We start from the raw sequence: 15,102 nt of genomic DNA, 5'->3' as shown, positions 1-15,102 counted from the left end.
GGCCTATCACTTTAGTCAGGAGAAAGTAAGAAATTCTGGCTAGCCTGCTGTGGCCAGAGGGGCAGATACACTGGCTAGAAATCTTGCCAGAATCACATGACAGTTGTTGACCTTTTTTTTTTTATCAGCCTGAGTTTTCTTATCTACAAAATATGGAATCACCTCTCCTCAACAGGGTGTTAACAAAGGTTAAATGATATTATGTTTGCGAAGAACATTATATTGGACTGGAGAAATAAGTGATAGCTATTAACATTTTTTAATAATGATAAAAATAATGAAGAATGTTATGTAGTGGAAACAGAACCAATCTCCCTGTCTTGATCTGTAATTGTATTTTTTCTCTTGTCTTGTTAACAAACCTCCAACCCCCATCTTCACCACCACCAAGGAAATTGCAAAGGTAAAGAGCAGGGACCCATGACTTATTTCTCATGTTTCCATGACAACTATCACTAACATACATGAGGAAACGCTGGTGGCCTAGTGGTTAAGTGCTATGACTGTTAACCAAAAGGTTGGCAGTTCAAATCCACCAGGTGCTCCCTGGAAACTCTATGGGGCAGTTCTACTCTGTCCTACAGGGTCGCTATGAGTTGGAATCGACTCAACAGCAACAGGTTTTTTTTTCTTTTTAACATATATGAAACAATTTTCATTTTGCTAGAGACCTGCATTTTGCATGTGATCTATTTAAAGCACCAACATAGCAACTTAGAGCAGCCACTTGATAGCTATTTGATTAAGGAGTTTAACAAATACAGATTGGCTGATGTTACACATCTGGTATAGCATAACTTCTTAAAAGCTCGGTTCAAGGCAAAACAGAAGGATTGTATTGTATTATAGTAAGTAATAGCAACTCTTTGATATTTCACATTTAAAAACACACTTTATAAGGTTTCTTTAAACTCTTTTGGAAAAAAAAAAAAACAATTGTTCTACTAGGAAGCACAATCTGAGCCATCTGGAATTTTAAATTCCAGAGTTTTATAGCTACCATTACACTTAAGCCGCTGCCCTTGAGTCACGAAAAGGGTATATTGCATTTAGAAATTACTGCCTTTGCTTGGGAATTAACAGTCTGAAAATCAAGCAGATTGAACAAAATAAGTTGATTTGTTGAACTGGAAAATTTCAGACTCACTGATGCCGTGAAATAGTTGTATACACACTTTTGGTGGACAATTTACCCTCATCTTTGAGAAATACTTGGATTTAGGCCAATAGTATTTCTGAGATTTTTGGGGGGGAGGGGTCCTTTCATACTCTTTTCTCTTTTAGTACTGGGGAATTGCCTAGAGTCTAGGGAGCCCAGAAAGCCAAGGATGTTTTCAGACAGAATAGCTAAGATGAAATTGAATTTAAACCCATGCATAATGCTAGTTCCAAACATCTGAGAGAAATTCTGAATGCAGAAGTGATGACTAAGCTTTTAACCAGACAACCCTAAGCAGATGATGTAGTGGTAAAAAGGCACCTAAGATTCCTGCCTAAGGAATAACACCAGGACTACACAGGGTCGCTATGGGTCGGAATCGACTCGACAGCCCTGGGTTTGTTTTTTTTTTTGGTTTATAATTCATAGGGAGCTAAATTGATTCATCGGGGGAAATGATCATCTCCTACTGCTTTCTTTTGTGGCTCCATTTTTTCTTTTAACATGTAACAGCTGTACCCATTGCCATCAAGTCCATTCCAACTCATAGTGATCCTATAGGACAGAGTAGAACTGTCTCATAGGGTTTCCAAGGCTGTAAATCTTTACGGAAGCAGACTACCATATCTTTCTCCTGTGGAGTGGTTTGTGGGTTTGAACCACTGAACTTTTGGTTAGCAGCTGAGCACTTAACCACTGTGCCACCAGGGCTCCTGTAACAGCTTTACTGAGATATAATTCACATACCATACAACCCATTAACTTAAAGTGTGCAGTTCAGTGGTTTTTAGTATTTTCACAAGGCTGTGCAACCACCATCACAATCAATTCTAAAACGATTTCATCAACCCCAGAAGGAAACCCCATATCCTTTAGCCATCATCTCTAAATCCGTCCACATACACCGCAGCCCTAGGGAATTACTAGTCTACTTTCTGTCTCTATAGATTTGCCCTGTGACTCCATTTTTAAGACCTCCAAAAACAACTGCCATTTTTTATCTGATAACTTTGTTTGCTCTAATTCAATTTAATAATTAACTATTTAAGCAGACAGAGTAGTATTATAGTAAACACACCTATAGATTACTTGCTATGTTTCAGACATTGTGTTAAGTGCTTTACATGTGTTATCTCATGACACTACCACCTGTGACAGTAAAGCGAGGTACTTAGCAGCAGCTGGCATATGGTAAGGTCTATTGTCATTTTCTGGGCTGCGAACTGTGCTTTGCATGCAGAATAATGTCCCCTCCAAAACCTAAAAGGAAACAGTTTATCATAATGGTTAGAATCATTCCCTAAAGAATGGGAGGAGATATATATTCTCTTTCCCTAAACACAGTTAGAGCTGCAGTCCCTGTGTTTAGAAACAAAATTGCATTTCGGAATACATATCTTGATTTGGACATTTGGCATTGCTCTTTTTTTTTTTTTTTTTTTCTTAAACTATGGTGATTTGTTTATGTTTGAGTCTTCTACCTGACCATAATTACCTTGAGGTCTGGGACCATGACTTAGTCACTTATGTCCCCACATCAGTGCCTAGCTAAGTGTTGGGAATATAGTAAGTACTCAATAAATATTTATTGGGTAGATGAGAGGGTAACTGAATGAATGAATATTCATTTTGAAGACTATATACCCCATATAACCATTTTCTGCTGTGTAAGGGGATAGAAGATACTCAGTTCTGATCTTACCGTAATATCTCAGATACCACATTTCAGTGGATCTTTAGGAAAAAAAAAAAACAGTGCATTAGAGACTCCACGGTAGTGGAAGTGATTGCCTGGATGATCCAATGTTTTAAGAGCGACTTAGAAGTTACATCTTAGTCAAATTTGAAAAGTCCGTAATTGGGTTCCCATAAAAGTAAACCCTGAGATGAGGATTTGAGTAAAAGTAGTTTACATGGGGGGAAGTGATTGTTGGAGCACTGGTAGGGGAGTAGAGAAGTGAAACATGGAAGGTAAGAAAACCATAAAGGTCGTGATGATGAGGTTACCACTGTGTGAAACAGCCTCAGTCCCACTGGGAACCTCTGAGTGAGTTCAGAGAGCAAGCTTCAGATTTATTCCACCAGAGGGGCCAGGAAGCTGGACTATTCATCTACCAACTCACACCAGTAAGCAAGACAAATATGCTCCATGCATCCTGGGAAAGGTTTCAGGATATATTGCAGGAGGTTGCAACAGGCCATTGGTTCAGCATGTATGGGTTGCAAATGCTGAAGTGATATGAAATCTCCTCTGATATGGCCTGCTATAGTTCACACCTTGTATTACTCAGATTCATGAATGCTACGTGTTAAGTTCACTCTGCCCTTTCAGTGCAACAACATATCCTGAAACTCTAAGGGAAATGAAAGAGAAACTAGGGGAAGGGAGAAGAACTTACAACAGAAAGGTTGGTGGAACAAACTATAATCTCTTGACTGTATTCTTGAGGCCATAATTGATATTCATAATTTCCCTCCTCTATCGCACACTCCAAATTTGCCTCTCCCTTGGCCAAACTGCTTCTAGGCTAGGCTCATTGCCTGGTGCAATGATCCAGACTTTTATCCTTGAAGGTCTGAGCCCTGGTTACTTTTCCTTGTCAGGTTGTTGCTGCTGCAATTGTTCTCTGGGTTATTACTGGGCATGGAAGCTTCAAGAGGCACCCAAATGAATTCCATGAGTTCCAGACACACTCCTCCCTGCTCCATTATGTAGCAACAATTCTATCTCATCAGGAGGATCAGGATGAATTATTCCTGACAGCCCTGGAGGTTTAGTGGTTAACAGCTTGGCTGGTAACCAAGAGGTCAGCAGTTCAAATCTATCAGCAGTTCCTTGGAAACTCTGTGGGGCAGTTCTACTCTGTCCTATATGGTCCCTATGAGTCAGAATGGACTCTATGGTAACAGGTTTGGTTTTTGGTTTTTATAAGATGCAGAGCGATAAGATGTGGACTATAAGATGGGGAGCCCTGGTAGTGCAGTGGTTAAAGCGCCTGGCTGCTAACCAAAAGGTCAGCAATTTGAACTCACCAGCTGCTCCGCTCCCTAAAAATTTACAGCCTTCGAAACCCTATGGTATTGCTATGAATGGACTCGGCAGCAGTGGGGTTTTAGGTTTTTTTTAGTATAGTTACTACCTTTTCCGACTGCTAGCCCATAAGCATGAGATGCCAGAGATGACCGGGCAGCAAAGGAAGCTTTAGGGTTAGTGAGACCTTTATTTTGTCCCCTGGTAGAAGTATTTTTCCCTCCCCACTTTGGAAATCAATGCCACCAACCCTGTTGAACCTGAAGTTGTAGCAAAAAGCAGCTCTTTTTTTTAGTGGATCATTAAAAGTGATATGAGAGGGTTCACTCCTACATCTAATCTTTGGTTATAGCTGTACAAGAAGCATCATGGTCACGAGACAAGGAAACACAGACAGGGTGAAGATAGACACCACATGAAGAGCACCAAGGAACTGACGAACACTGGGCCTACAGGAGCCGAGACAAGGATCTTTCCCCAAGGCCTTCCCCTATGGCCACTGTCTTGAATTTAGACTTCTAGCCCCCTCGATGGTGAGAAAAGAAATTTTTCTTCTTTAAAACCACCCATTAGGTATTTCTGTTACAGCAGCACTAGAAAACTAAGACAGGAAGTGAGAAAAGGAAGCCAGTAAAAGGCAAATTAAATGAGAAGGTCATCCCTATGGGAATCTGGGGCTTAATTCCTCTGAGGACCTCTGAAAGATTACATTGAGCATGCCTCAGATGGAAAAATAATGCCATTTAAAAACAGTAGCTACCTGCAGGATATCAGCACCACAGCCACTGTATAAACCAAGTTATCACCATATATATCATATTTTACACAAATAACAAGTGCCTTCTACTTTTGTTTGCCAACTGCTCCCCTCTGCCCACCATGAGGTATTTTCATAAGCACTGCTATGCAAATTTTTTTACATGTTGCACTAAAAAAAAAAAAAATATAGCATGCTTATGAAAACACCTTGAGAGAGTGGGGAGGGAGTGATTGGTAAACACAGAAGGCGTGCATTATTTGCGTAAAAATGCAGTACTTTAGTTGTTTCTTTGTATGTTGATTGGTCTGGTGCCTTCCTTGATCTGAATGTATGAAGACATATTCCTCTGAGCAACCAAAAATAGTAAAAATTTCACTTACTTTCTTGATCTCAAAGTTGGTATGAACAGTAGGTACAGATGGAAGAGACACATCTCAGCTTTAATAGTGTCCAGCAGTTCTTTGAAGTGCATATTCCTTATCTCCTCTTTGAAATAACATTTTAGAAATGCATTCTGAGAAGCTTGGTTACACAGTCAAAAAGAAGTCCACAATGCTAAAAAACTTCAAGCACTTTCAGAAATAGGGAAACAGCATCTTGTAATGTTTTATTTTTTACTTGTGAAAATATATAAAATATATATTACAAGTACAGAAGAGCCCCACAGCTTGAGTCAGAGGAAGCTGACAGAAGGGCATATGGGGGGGCAGGCATTTCCACACAGCTTTCAGTTAAGCGAACATTCAGGGCACACAAGTGACAAAGAAAGCAACAAAAGCACAGGGAGCCTGTGTACATGACACTGAAGAGCTAAGTCAGAGATGACTCTTAGGGCTGTTGAGAATACAGGTCATCTCTGGAGCAAATGCCGTTTTCACTGTCAGACCATCTGGAAGAAGGTACCATGGGCACAGTGAAAGCCAGTGTTTAACCTGACAGCTAGTCTGTTCTCCCCACTTCTCTTTGAGGTCTGAGGTCTTTACTGATTTAAAGAAACGAATAACAAGACTGGTTCTGGCCCTGCAGAATTTTGGTCAGCTACAAGACAGATAATTGTAACAGATTAAATATTTCAAAAGCTTGTAAACACTGTGCTGATGGTGGGGGAAAACATCAAAAACAGTTGCTTTTTCTCTCTTATAGGAGAGATACAGGCACAGATCTCTGGCATGCCACTTATATCCCTCTCCTGACATTTACCTGAAGTGGTAAAAATCAAGGCACAGTGGATGGGGTGATGCAGTTACTTCCATCATTTACCAAGAAAGGAGGCCACTAGGATCTGGCACAGCTGGAGCAGTTGACAACCCTGGATGAGGTGAGATGGGGCTTCACGATGTCCGGTTCAATAGACTCCATGAGGTCACACTCGTTTGCCAGTATGTGTTTCACCAGGCATCTGGAGGCTTCATCAATGTTTATATTTTCCTAAGGGGGGAAAAAAGCTTTTCTTATTCAATATTCTAAAATAACTCTGGAGCAGAGTCCTATGTGTAAAGGAAGGACAGTATTTTTGACAATTCATTTAAATATCCTTTGCTATACCCAAATAGTATTAAAAAAAAAAAAAAAAAAGCTGGACAATGAATAAGGAAGACAAAGAAGAATTGACACCTTTGAATTGTGGTATTGGCGAAGAATATTGAATATACCACAGACTACCCAAAGAACGAACAAATCTATCTTAGAAGTACAACCAGAATGGTCCTTAGAAGCAAGGATGACGAGACTGCATCTTACATAGTTTGGGCATGTTGTCAGGAGGGATCAGTCCCTGGAGAAGGACATCATGCTTGGCAGGGTACAGGGTCAGCGGAAAAGAGGAAGACCCTCAACGAGGTGGACTGACACAGTGGCTGCAACAGTGAGCTCAAGCATAACAACAATTGTAAGGATGGCTCAGGACCGGGCAGTGTTTTCTTCTGTTGTACACAGGGTCGCTATGAGTCGCAACTGACTCAACGGCACCTAACAACAACAACAACATACCCAAATGGAGCCCTAGTGGCACGCTGGTTAAGAGCTTTGCTGCTAACCAAAAGGTCTGTAGTTCAGATCCACCAGCCTCTCCTTGGGAACACTATGGGGCAGTTCTACTCTGTCCTATAGGGTCACTGAGTCAGAATCAACTCAACAGCAACGAGTTTGTTTGCTTGTTTTTTATACCCTGAACACGCATTTTCTATCTCCTGCACTCTTACTTATTCCTTTCAAAGAACTCTACCTTTTAGGCCTTCACAAATGTAAAAAGATTAATCTTGTTTTATCATATAGGAAGAATAGTGTTTGCTGGACTCACTTCTTGTTGTCTGGGGCCGTCAAGTCAATTTCAACTCATAGTGAACCTATATGACAGAGTGGAATATCCCCATAGGATTTTCTAGGCTGCAAGCTTTACAGGAGCAGATCACCAGGTATTTCTCCCGAAGAGCCACTACCCAGTGCCGTCGAGCCGATTCCAACTCATAGCGACTCTATAGATGAGGTGAAGAGCCACTGGGTGCACTCAAATTGCCAACCTTTGAGTTAGTAGCTGAGCGCTTAGCCATTGCATCACCAGGGCTCCTTTGGATTCACTCAGCAGGGTCAATTTAAGTTAGACATCAATTTGCTTATTTTTACCTACTCTTACACTATAGTATAATATTGCATAGTAACTATAACTTAGGATCGCTATGAGTCGGAATCGACTAGAGGGCACTGGTTTTTTTTAGTATATAATTACCCTTTGCCATATATTATTTGGTATGAAATACAAATAAGGTGCTTTCATATATATTTCCCACTCTCTTACAGTCAAATGGTAGGAGTGCACTGTTTGACCTCTTTGGACATGTGACTTTCATTGGCCAATAAAATGTGAGAAGTAATGTGTGTCATGTTCATATAAAAGCAATGAGCCAGTGCTCGATTCACAACTTTCTTTTCTCCCTGATTCTGCAGTCATGGAGCTGGAACTTCCCTTGGCCTGGGTCCATAAGTCAGGATCAAGTAGAGCCAAGTACCCCAGTAAGCATGTGATAAACCGGCAGCTTGAGTGAGAATTAAGCCTTTGTTGTTTTAAGTCACTGAGATTTGGGCATTGTTTACTACTGTGGCAGAACCTAGATAATCCAGATGGATTCTTTTTAAGGAGGGAAGTATAAAATCATAAATATGAACCTAGTTTCAAGAAAAAAAATAAGCTTTAATTTGGGGAAAATATAGAGCAAGCTTTCGGACCTAAAACATATTGTTTATTCAGTTACTACAGATTTAATTTGTTTTTTCTGCTAGTCAGAAAGCTGAAAAATACAGAATATTTACTATAAAGAGAAGATGACCAGTCAAGTTAGACTTGACTGTTTTTATCACAATTTGCAGAACCTTTCTAATGTTTCCTCATAATTAATATAAAGAGAAAAAAGACCAACTTGTTAAACTGTTTAACTATAAAATCTTGTTTTCCAAACTCAAGTGTAACTACCCATCGCTGGTTTTTGTATGTTATGTCAAGGTTGTTGACATATTTTGAGATCATGAAGTCATATCACAAGGCAAAGAGGTCGGAATGGCTTCCGAGTGGCATCTCTGCCTAATGACATCAGGTGTAAATATTCATTAGCATGTTCCTCACCATTCACACCCCACCCTGAGTTTGCCTACTAAGAAGGCTTAAGATAACTCTTGGAGTTCCAGACAACAAGCCCACGTATTTATCTCCCCTCTCTAGAGCTTCGCCTGGCAATCTACTTCCAAAAAATCAGTCACTGAAAACCCTATGGAGCACAGTTCTATTGTGACACGCTGGTGGTGGCGGTGGTGTAAACCTGCCTTTGAGACGATTCTGACTCATAGCGGCCATACAGGACAGAGTAGAACTGCCCCAAAGGGTTTCCAAGGCTGTAATCTTTAACAGAAGCAGACTGCCAGGCCGCTCTCCTGAGGAGGGGCTGGTAGATTTGAATCTCCAACCCTTCAGTTAACAGCCAAGCACTTTAACCACCGAGCCACCATGGTTCCTTAGGTAGTGGTATACAGCCTTAATAAAAATGCTTTTTAGAATTTCTAAACCTAAAACATGAATTGAAGTTCTGAAGTTGTTCCTTCACTTGCTTGCTTTTTTGTTACGCTGTTGTTACTGGTTTTTATACCAGAAGACTCCATGTCTCTGAGCCTCCCTTTCCTCATCTATAAAATGGTGTTAAGATAAAGCTGTGAAAGCTGGAACCTGCGTAAGGCAGAAACCTGTCAGAGAAGGAAAACTCTAATATTTTCCATTAATAGGGGGCAATAGAAAAGTGGCAAAGCTGCACCCTGCCAAAGGTGGAAAACTTGCAAGACCTGAAAAAATAAGGCAGCCCCATCCAGTTCCAGCTCTCACAGGTTTCACTGTACTTTCCTAATAAAAAATTGATTCTCTTTATATGGTGTAGCAGTCTTTGGTGCCCTCACAATGTAAAAGTGCGAGGGCTAGGTACTTTATACCCAAAAACCCAGTGCCGTCCAGTCGTATACATAATCTTACTTAATCTAAACTAAGGTAAGGTTAGTTTTTAATTCTTACCAATTTTTGTTGTAGTTGCTGGGGGAGGAGGATGGCATTTCTACTTTCCGCTCAAGTGTCTGCCTCAGTCCACGGAAGCCAGTTCATAGAGAACAGCAGTGCTTCTGGCCCTCTCCCCTGCTGGGCAGGGTTATTGTACCTTAAAGTCATTACTCAGATTGGTATGCCTTCCCCCACTCTTCCTCTTCCTGGCATCATGCTCAGGGGCCACACTTGAGCTACCAGGTCCCAGGCAGTAATCTGAACTAGACAGGGCCTGGATCTTTGGGACAGACCCAGCTCAGTTTAACTCTTGAGTCCAACCTCTTGTTTATATGACTGACTAGAAGCCTAATCCATAGGGCTGTGCTCTCTCAGGAAACCCTGATGGCGTAGTGGTTAAGTGCTATGGCTGCTAACCAAAAGGTCGGCAGTTAGAATCCACCAGGTGCTCCTTGGAAACTCTATGGGGCAGTTCTACTCTGTCCTATAGGGTTGCTATGAGTCAGAATCGACTTGATGGCAAAGGGCAAGGGTACTCTTTCAGATTCAGGGAAAGTAAGGATGGGTAGCCTCACTTAGCCTTCCAGACCTTGGCCTCATGAACTAGCACATTTCACTAAAGAAGCCCTGCATTTGGGTAGTTTTAAGAAAATTGCCCAGCCATTAATAAACCAATACTTTGATACCCATTTGGCTATTGCTTTTTCACTGGAGAAGAAGCAACAAAATTGTACTTCAAATAACAAACATGGGATATTATCATATCTATTTACAGATTTGAAAATGCAGGTTTAGAAAGATTAAGAAATTTCCGCAGGATCACATGGTGGGTGAGTTGGAGGGCCAGATCTCACATGCAGGTTTTTTTGATTCCAAAGCCGGGCTTACTAAACTATATTCATTTTCAAGACTGTTTTAAAGACCAAGTACAATAACACGTAAAAGTTTTTAGCCCTGTTAGTGCAACGGTTAAATACTCAACTGCTAGGCAAAAGATCGGTGGTTCGAACTCACCAGTCACTCTGTGGGAGAAAAGACCTGGCAATTTGCCCTAGGAGGCAGTTCTACTCTGTCCTGTAGGGCCACTATGAGTCAGAACCAACCTGATGGCACACAACAATGCAGGCCCAGTAGGTACTAAATAAATCTTAGTTCCTTTCCAAATCCCACTGCCTAGCTGATTCCAATTCATAGCGACCTTGTAGGACAGAGCAGACCTGCCCCACAGGGTTTCCAAGACTGTAATCTTTCGTTCTGTTGTACATAGGGTCATTATGAGTCAGAGCCGACTCAAAGGTACATGAGAACAACAAAATCTTCACAGGAGTAGGCTGCCACATCTTCCTCCCACGGAGTGGCTGGTGGGTTTGAAGTGCTGACCTTATGTTTAGCATCCGAGTGCTTAATCACTGTACCACCAGGGCCCCTTCTTAGTTCCTTTATTTTTCACATATTATAATAAAAATATGCTTATATGACAGGCAAAGTAAGTTCTAAACATTTAAAAGTTCCCTTCTTCACACCCAGTGTAACTTAGATTTGCCAACAGTATTTTTAAACCTCCACTCATATGCTAATGTTCAAGTTAAGAAGGATTTTCTTTTAATAATGTGCAAATTGGCAAAATCTACTAGTAAGGAGACTTAAATGCTAGTGCAGACAAATCAATGAAAATCCGTCATCATGATGTGACAAACAACTAAAACTTAAGCCCAACTGGTGTCAGCCTAATAGCATTATTTTGGTAAAACATAATATGATGCTGGTGAAAGATTACTTGTGAAGTTTAACACATTAAACAAAATTTTACACCTAACTGGTGTAAGTGCTAGGATATGAGACCATGGGGGAAGAGATTCTAGACCACGGAAATGGGCAGAACAAAGGAACATTTGTTACTTGCCATCAAGTCCATTCTGACTCATAGAGATCCAATATGTGCAGAGCAGAATTAATCCATAAGGTTTTCATGGCTCTGATCTTTTGGGAGCAGATTGCCAAGTCAGTCTTTGGAGGCACCTCTGGGTGGATTTGAACGGCCAACCATTTGGCTAGCGATGAGGAAAAGGATTCTAGACCAAGGAAATGGGCAAAACAAAAGAATGGTGGTACCAGTACCTGCTTTTAGACTGCATATATGAAGAAAGTATCACTTCATTGTGATTGGGCCACATTCATTTATTCAATCAATATTATTTCAGTCCCCACTAACTACCAGAAGTACAAAAATAGACATGATAGAATAAGGCCCATCCCTAACTACGCTTATATACTAGAAGAGCTTTTGTAAATGATAAGGCTGGAAAGAGCATCTGGGGCTGGATCACTATAGAGCCTCTAATGCTCAGTTGGCCAGGTAGAATCACAGAGGTTTTTTGCACGGAAATCTGAATAAATCCAACACTATACGAATCTGTTACTAGACAGGATTATACAGACCCCTTAGTCTGTTTTATCAATTAATCTGTTGTAAGGATTTAGTGACTACCTATAATGCATGGTGCTGGTCATCATGGCATACATATTTCAGATTAGAAATTTTAAGAGGAAGCCAAGGAGAAGAGAAAACACCTGTATTTGCCACAATATGTAACACAATCTTACTACAAAAAGGCAAGGTATGCAGTGGTTAGAGCACTGACTTGAAGCCAAACCCATATCACAGCTCCTACACTTTCTGGTTGTGTGGCCTTGGGATACTCTACCACTCTGTGAAAACGGCTTGGGGGCTGTGTCTGACCTCCTCCATCCCCACGGCGGGGAAGGAGAACCAAGATCAATAGCACAAGGCTGAATCCCATGAGGCAGAGGCCAGACAAGCCTCCTTTCTCTGCCATCTTTACCGATTCTGGTATCAGCTGTCCCTCTCACAGCACTCTCTATTGGGTTGGATAATTTATTGCAATGGCCACACAGAACTTACAGACCATACTCACAATTTTGGGGTTTATTAGGGAAGCGACAGTTACAATTCAGGCTCAGAGACACTCAGGATACAGTTCTTCCATCAAGACAGCCTTTTCCAAGCCATGTTCACAGACATGCCCCTCCCTGGCCCTCAGACTCTGCCCAAAAGCACTCAGCTTTCTTTCTCCATGGGCCAGGAAGCCCACTGTGAAGTCTCCTGCTGCCAGGTCTCTGCTGCTGGGTCTCTCCTGCCACTGCTTCTCACTGTCTTCAGGGTTACAGCTTGCTTTCTCTCTCTCCTGCTTCCAGGAGCTCCTCAGTACAAGGATCCCAGGTCCAAAGGACACACCTTATGCTCCCAGCTGTTCTTCCTTGGTGGTGGTAGGATCCTCCTCTCTGGTCTGGAATTCTCATTTAAGGGAAAACTGATCAATCTCCTTGGTAGGCCACAATTACGCTATCACACAGTCCCACCTAGTCACCTGGGTGGGAGTTATAAGACCATGGCTAGAAGGGCCACACACAAGAGTAATTAATCCACTACACACTATGCCAAGCATTTAACTGAGTGGTAAAGTAGGATTAAAAAAACACTACCTCACAAGTGATTGTAAATTAATATATGTTAATATTTTGAACATGTGAAATACTTAGGACGAGGTGGGGCATAAAATACACATTCAATAAATGTTATCATATAATACATCATTTAATTATCAGAAGAACACAACAATCTGTATATTCAGTTCCTTCATTTTGCAGCTGAGGAGAGTGCAGATTGAGAAAGGTTAAGGGGCTGGTCCTAAGTCATACACTAGTAAGTGATGGGCCAGGTGTAAGCCCAGAGCTGAATGATCCCATAGCCTGTTCTCTTTCCACTGCATATATTATTTTCCAAAATAAAGAAAGAAACAGAATGGGCAGACAGTTGGCCAGCATGAAAAGAGTTGTTAATGTTGTTGCTAGGTGCCATCAAGTTGGCTCCGGCTCATAGCGACCCTATGTACCACAGAACGAAACACTACCCAGACCTGCGCCATCCTCACAATCGTTGTTACGCTTGGGCCCATTGTTGCAGCCGCTGTGTCAGTCCATCTCATTGAGGGTCTTCCTCTTTTCCACTGACCCTATACTTTACCAAACATGATGTCCTTCTCCAGGGACTGATCCCTCCTGACAACATGTCCAAAGTATGTAAGACATAGTCTTACCACCCTTGTTTCTAAGGAGCATTATGGTTGTATTTTATCTAAGACAGATTTGTTCATTCTTTTGGCAGTCCATGACACATTCAATATTCTTCGCCAGCACCACAATTCAAAGGAGCCAATTCTTCCATCTCCCTTATTCACTGTCCACCTTTTGCATGCATATGATACGATTGAAAACACCATGGCTTGGGTCAGGCGCACCTTAGTCTTCAAGGTGACGTCTTTACTTTTCAACACTTTAAAGAACTCCTTTGCAGCAGATTTGCCCAATGCAGTGTCTTTTGATTTCTTGACTGCTGCTTCCATGGATGTCGACTGTGGATCCAAGTAAAATGAAATCCTTGACAACTTCAATCTTTTCTCCATTTAACATGATGTTGCTTACTGGTCCATTGTGAGGATTTTTGTCTTCTTTATGTTGAGGTGCAGTCCATACTGAAGGCTGTGGTCTTTGATCTTCATCAGTAAATGTTTCAACTCCTCTTCGCTTTCAGTAAGCAAGGTTGTGTCATCTGCATATCACAGGTCGTTAATGAGTCTTCCTCCAATCCTGATGCCCCGTTTTTCTTCATATAGTCTAGCTTCTCAGATTATTTGCTCAGCATACAGATTGAATAGGTATGGTGAAAGGATACAATCCTGACGCACATCTTTCCTGACTATAAAAAAAAAAAAAAGCAACATGCAAGCCCACAGTATAACAAACTGACAGACACATGGGGGATACAAAGAGTAGGAACATAAACCAGAGTCTCAAAGAAAGACTGGTTTGTGATGTTGGCAGATTTCTCTCTTTTTTTTTTTTCTTTCCTTTTCTCTTTTTAAACACCACTGGAGTCACAGCCAAAGGGCCAAATGAGAAGAAAGGATAAAAACACAGAGCAAATTTCCCTCTGCCTTCTGTCCAAGGCCACCCTTGCTAATCAAACTCTGGCTGATAGAATTGCAGGTTCAGACCTTTAGCCAAATAGATTGCAATATAATTGAATGCACTCCTTGGCATCCATGGAGACGCAGCGCAGCCCGCATTTTCTAGGTGATTGTGTAGCAACGGATCTGCTGGCTCAAGTGTAAAATACTACCTGAGAAGTTTTGTTTGCATCTGTTTTAGGGAGTAGTGACAACATCCCCAGTAGCATTTTTTGCTCTAAAGGAAATTTAAATATTCTGTAACTTCCAACACATATACCCTTGAACTGAATATAGCTGCAATCTATTTACATATTTGCAATATGATAAGATGGTCTATTGTGCTGACTACTTTAGGTTGATGCATGCTAATCTTTGTGACTATGCTCAGAATCTTTCCATTTATATCAACAAGCAAGCGTGATTAACAGTCTTACAATTCCTAAGAAAGCATTTTACCAAAAACCAAATGGTAGTAACTACTAAAGTTATTTTTGAGGGCCTACTAAATGCTGGGCATATAGCATGTACTTTATGAAATCATCTTCACATTCAATCCTCACAATAATTATTAAAAACCAAAAACCAAACCTGTTG

General features: G+C 41.1%; 1 protein-coding gene across 3 annotated transcripts in view; it reads right to left on the bottom strand.

The window, feature by feature from the left end:
- Nucleotides 1-15,102, bottom strand: part of RAB38 (RAB38, member RAS oncogene family) — a 170,440-nt gene that overhangs the window by 91,963 nt on the left and 63,375 nt on the right. The window contains exon 3 of one of the 3 annotated variants that reach the window (XR_002787826.2): nt 6,151-6,378. Coding sequence is in view for 2 of the 3 variants with exons in the window: in XM_064288811.1 (XP_064144881.1) it covers nt 6,226-6,378 (153 nt within the window). In the remaining variant the exon portion in view is untranslated. Of the gene's footprint in view, nt 1-6,003; nt 6,379-15,102 lie in introns of those variants that run through there. The other 2 variants (XM_064288811.1, XM_003418553.4) reach the window with 2 other exon arrangements.

Source organism: Loxodonta africana, chromosome 7 (assembly GCF_030014295.1).
Source record: "Loxodonta africana isolate mLoxAfr1 chromosome 7, mLoxAfr1.hap2, whole genome shotgun sequence".
Classification (NCBI taxonomy): Eukaryota; Metazoa; Chordata; class Mammalia; order Proboscidea; family Elephantidae; genus Loxodonta; species Loxodonta africana.
This window is presented reverse-complemented; position numbering and strand designations above follow the sequence as displayed.